This window comes from Grammomys surdaster, unplaced genomic scaffold, assembly GCF_004785775.1.
Source record: "Grammomys surdaster isolate TR1022 unplaced genomic scaffold, NIH_TR_1.0 124903, whole genome shotgun sequence".
In the NCBI taxonomy this organism is placed as follows: domain Eukaryota; kingdom Metazoa; phylum Chordata; class Mammalia; order Rodentia; family Muridae; genus Grammomys; species Grammomys surdaster.
Window position 1 is genome coordinate 292168 of NW_021619838.1, and position 4897 is coordinate 297064.

Below are 4897 nucleotides of genomic sequence, written 5' to 3' on the forward strand. Positions count from 1 at the left end.
TTGGCCTCAAACTCAGACATCTGTCTGCCTCTGCCTCAGGGTCAACTCAATCCCCAGCAGGTAGAGAAGCTGCCAGGAAGCTTTGATCCCACCACTGGCTGGAAGTGTATCTGGAGACCATGTGAGAGGACTTTATTCTTGTCCCTCTTTGGGACTACACTCTGCTCTGGGATCACATATGGACAATCTTCTGCTTGCTGTACATCTTCTGTTCAGTCAGTTGCCATTTTTACCAACACAATAACCAGATATCACTCAAGAGTAATGAAGAAGTTTGGAGTTCTTTATTGCTATGAAAACTATCAAAAGGAGAGTAGTCCTTTTCAGCTCCTCTAAGAAGCAAGGTGTCAATCATCTCTTCAGCTCCTCTATGTACCCAAAAGCATTCCGGAGAAGCTGGAGCTGTTCTGGATGGTGAGGACTGCCCCAGAACTGTTGTCCACGAACACAGAGACATACTGTCCAGACTGAAGACATCATGGTGGGCATCATTATTAGTGGGTGGCCCCAACCTAGACGCCTACCCTACCCACAGGGATAGCATTTGTAGCCAATACTCCCCAACAGTTGAAGCACTAGCCATACAGATCTAAAACCATCTTGACTAGGCAGCACTCTCATAGGCCAAGGGTTCAGAGGTCTGGAGCAAGTACTTGCACTCAGCTGTAAGGCCCTCAGGTCAGAGAAGCCCACCCACCTGTTGCTTACCTGTAGATGCAGCAGCCCCTGAACCTGCACTGTGAAGACCTTGCTGTTGCTCTCCAGGCCTGATACAGCCTCCAGGGACCTGAGCATAGCACCACAGGGCAACAGTGTTGAGGCCATTGGCTCATGGTGCCCAGACACCCCTCAAGGTGGCTATTTGTAATCTCAGTCCAAGGATAGACCCCAGTGGACTGTGGTGGGACTCACGTATGACGATGACACAAGGACTCAATACAGATGAGGACACGGACCATGTCCCGGGTACGCAACCGGCCTCTACCCTGCAGTTCACTATGGTCTATGAAGAGAACAGCGGGGGGGGGGGGGGGTCGGGGGACAGCGTAGCTTCAGGACACTGTCCAGAACACAGACTCAAGTGTCTCCCAGGGTTGAGGATGGTTGGCCCCAAACAGAGTAGATAGTAGATAGCATCTCTGAGGTACCCACCCTCAAGGGATAACCTACCCACCACCCATACTGCATATGTAGACTGACTCACCCACATGCAGGCTGGCAGAAAACTGGAAGATGGCAGAGACTGGGGCTGTGAATCGGCCCAAGGACAGGCTCAGGCCAGATCCCCGCAGGAAGGCACCCTGGGTAGTAGGCTGTGGAAATTAGGAGGTAACTGGCTGTATTCGGGGTCTGGATCCTCACCATGTACACTCTAGCCAAGCGAGGCACCTATATAGCCCAACCCCAAACAGGTCTTTCCTGGGCCTCATTCTCTTTGTGGAAAGGACAGGGCTGACCTGTATGTGTACAACCATGTGGGCCTCAAAGCAGAGTCCAGGCTCCAGTGGGTGGATAGGACCCCAAAAGCTATCATAAGGGATGGCAATTCTAGGCCCTATTTTTGTCTTAGTACAAGGTGAGGACGCACACTGGAGCTCCTAACTTTAACAAAGGCTGGCTCTTACCCTCTACAATAGTATCTCTAGGGCACAGTGAAGGCATGTGTCCAGCAACAGTTGTCTAGGAATATCTGTGGGCCCATCCTGCCAATAAGGAACTACTCCTGTATCCTGTCCCCTTGGTATATAATCCCCAAAGATGTATTATTTTGGCTTGTGTCCCCACTCACAGCCTGGAATCCTTGCAGTTCCACCAGGGTCTTCTTGTCCACTAGCACGGGGCCTTTCAAACGGCAGTGGAAGGCCTCAACCACCAGCTGCTGGCTGGGTTCCTGGGGTAACAATGTACCCAGTAGCCCTGAGAATCGAAGTTCTGTGGACTCTGTGGAGAGGGTCACTTTGGGTCAGGTCCCTTCGATTCCTGTAAGAGCTTCCTGGGCTTCTGAGAGAGGCTGGGTACAAGGCAATCTTACCTTTCAGCATCTCCTGAAATTCCTGCAGCAAGGCCTCTGGGGTAACTTCCACACCAGGGGAACCAGGAGGACCAGGAGGGCCAGGGGGTCCTGGGGGCCCTGGAAGACCCGAGAGACCTCTCTAGAAGAGGTAAAAGAGAATAAATCTGAGTAGGAGTCCCTCCTCTCCAACCCCCTTCCCTGTGCTGAGAACCTGAAAGGAACCCATTAAGGGCTAGTTTCACATAGCCCAGGGCCTTACCGACTTCTTGTCCCGGCCACGACACCGTTTTCTAGAGGTCCCATCATCTGGCCGGCGGACAAAGTTCAACCATGTCATGTGGGCATCTGAGAGCTCAGGTCCAGAAGCTTCCAGTGGCTGAAAAGCCAGAGAAGCAAGGCTAGTGTATTGACCACCAGGCCCCTGGCTTCTATTCTAATATACCCCACAATTATCTGTGAACTTGAAATTAGTGGGGGATTCAGGCACACAGGAAGATGTCACTAGAATAACTCAGGTCATGGCCCAAAGGGAATCTCCCTAATTGGAACCTAGATGTCCCCATGAGTGAGAGTGTTGGGGGTGGGAGGAGGGAATAGGCAAAGTAAGGTCTGGGCCTCTGTGAAAGCAAGAACCTGATACTAAAGCACCTTGGGCCTCTGTGAAAATGACCAAGACCCCTCTAGCCCTGCTCCCATAAAGAAGAGGATAACGGATTCATATGGAGCAAGCCTGATGTGTCTCTAACAAGAGGTTGGCCTTAAATGAGGTAAGGTAGCTACAGACACGTGGATATGGCTGGGGAGAGTATGCCTGCTAAGGGTTAAGCCCATGTCTGGAGACAATTAGGATGTGGAGGAGACCTGTATGTCAGACCAGCAGTGTGTGGAATGGACAGGAGTGTGGCAGCCACTAGCCCAGCTGTGACAGACTGGTTGTTCCAAGATGTTCCTACCTTGACCAGTTCTGGCACAGCACAAGGTCAGTCCTTAGTAAGACTAGGGAGATCCTAATCAGAAATAAAGATGTTCTCTTTCAGACAGGTTAGTAGGCTAGAAAGGACTTGCAAGCACTGCTTCCCCCTCGAGTCCCACCCAGGGACAGATGCAAGGACATATGAATGCACCACAATTTTTTATCAGGTATCTGTTTGACCCCTTGGCACTGAGGACATCAGACACTGCCAAGCCAAGGGCAAAGGCTGCAAGGAGATGTAGAATAACCCCCACCCCAGCACAAAGAGCAGGGACACCTGGAGAGTGAGTTTACAGAAGATCTACCCCTGCGAGCATCTTCTCAAACTGTCTCCTGTCAAAGGACAACCCAGGGCAGGGCTGAAAAAACTGCCTCCACTCAATTGGGTTGACACAATCTCCCTTTCCTAGTATCTCTAAGGAAGGCTACTCAGGACCCAACACCTGCAGAAGCTCCTACTATGAGTGGTCATAATCTTCCTTCTGCCTTCCCTGGAACCAGCCCACAGCTTAACGCTCCCTCAGCTCTGCTCACTCTGCCTATCAGGAAAATGGGGCCTCGGGCTTGAGGTGCTTTGATGTGGGCTGAGAGGAAGCCAAGCTAGCTAACACAGAGACACCCTAGAAAGGAGAGATGCAAGGGTCAAAGATACAGAGCCCCAAGGATCCTGTTTGAGTAACAGCTGTTTCCCCTCCTGTCCTGGGGGGCCCATAGGACAGCAGCAGTAGAGACTCAGGAGATTCCTGTCTCTAGAGGACTCTAAGAACAGGGTACTTTGCATGCAAGTTGCCACAGCAGATGAGACTGCCACAGGACTCCTAGAAAGCACAGGGTACAGGCTAGTCAGGCTATTACCTATTTAGGAGTTTTACATAAAGCAACCCATTCATTCATTTACCAGGATGCCCAAAGTCCGTTTCCACCCTCACCTGAGATAGCAATTATACCCAATACCAACAAATTGCTGAAAAGCACATTGAGGCTTCAAAGGATTAACTGTTGCCCTACCAGGAGTCCCTCTTCTTCTCAGACCCACCAGGCATGGCAGAGGGAGGCTCCCCTACAGGCCAGGCCCTGTCCCTGCTGCAGCAAACTCTAAGCCAGGACCAGTGGTCAAGGTCTCATGCAGTGCAACCTGGAAACAGGACATCAGAACCGTCGAGGTAGAGGGACAGTCTGAGTTTTGACGCTGTGCCTAGAGCTGCACACACACCTATATGCTCCCCAGCCTCTACCTACCTTGATGGAGCCTGGGAATCCCTCATGGCTGGATGTGGTAATATTGGAGGAATTCACACGCACAACCAACTGCCGAGGCTTCTTGAGTTCCTGCCGTGCCCGGACTCCTGAAGCCTGTAGCCAGAGGAGGGCTGCAGTGGCCCAGCCCCAGGTCCACATGGCTCAGTCTCCGCAAGCAGAGGCTTAGGGATAGGAGCCCCGGCCAGTGTTCTCATGGGGATGGCGTCAGGCATTCAGAGCCCCTGCGCGGGGGCGAGGCCCAGGGACGAGCCCAGCAGCCGCTGGTGCATGTCTGCAGGAGGAGCCAGAACTTTTTTCCCCCGACCTGTCCTCCTGCTCAGTGCCCTTGCCGGCAACCCTGCCACCAAAAGAGACCTCCTTCCTTCCTAGGCTGCTCAGGCTCCAGGGGGAGGACTCACACAGGGCACTTCCACCACTTGGAAGACGGGATGGGGCGGGGTGGGGTGGGACGGGGCGGGACCCCTATGATCAGTGATTCCATCACCCCTTTCTAAGGAGTTGGGAGGAGCTGGGCTGCATCTCTCAGGCCCAGTCTCTCAGGTCTCCTCTCAGCAGGATTTCTATTTAGTTAAGATGGTAGTGGGGGGTGGGGGCTGTCAACTCTCTGTGGCACACCTCCAGGGAAGTGAATCCAAATGATTTCCTTCACT

The 4897-nt window shown here is 52.6% G+C and overlaps 1 protein-coding gene across 1 annotated transcript; it reads right to left on the minus strand.

Moving 5' to 3' along the window:
• Positions 1–262: 262 nt before the first annotated feature.
• Positions 263–4644, minus strand: C1qtnf12 (C1q and TNF related 12). The gene is made up of 8 exons (XM_028784884.1): positions 4227–4644; positions 2274–2390; positions 2033–2153; positions 1790–1941; positions 1205–1313; positions 913–1003; positions 709–787; positions 263–467 (listed from the first exon to the last, which is right to left on the minus strand). The coding sequence occupies exons 1-8, from the start codon at positions 4383–4385 to the stop codon at positions 369–371; spliced, it is 927 nt and encodes a 308-aa protein (XP_028640717.1). The 5' UTR covers positions 4386–4644; the 3' UTR covers positions 263–368.
• Between the last annotated feature and the right edge of the window lie 253 nt (positions 4645–4897).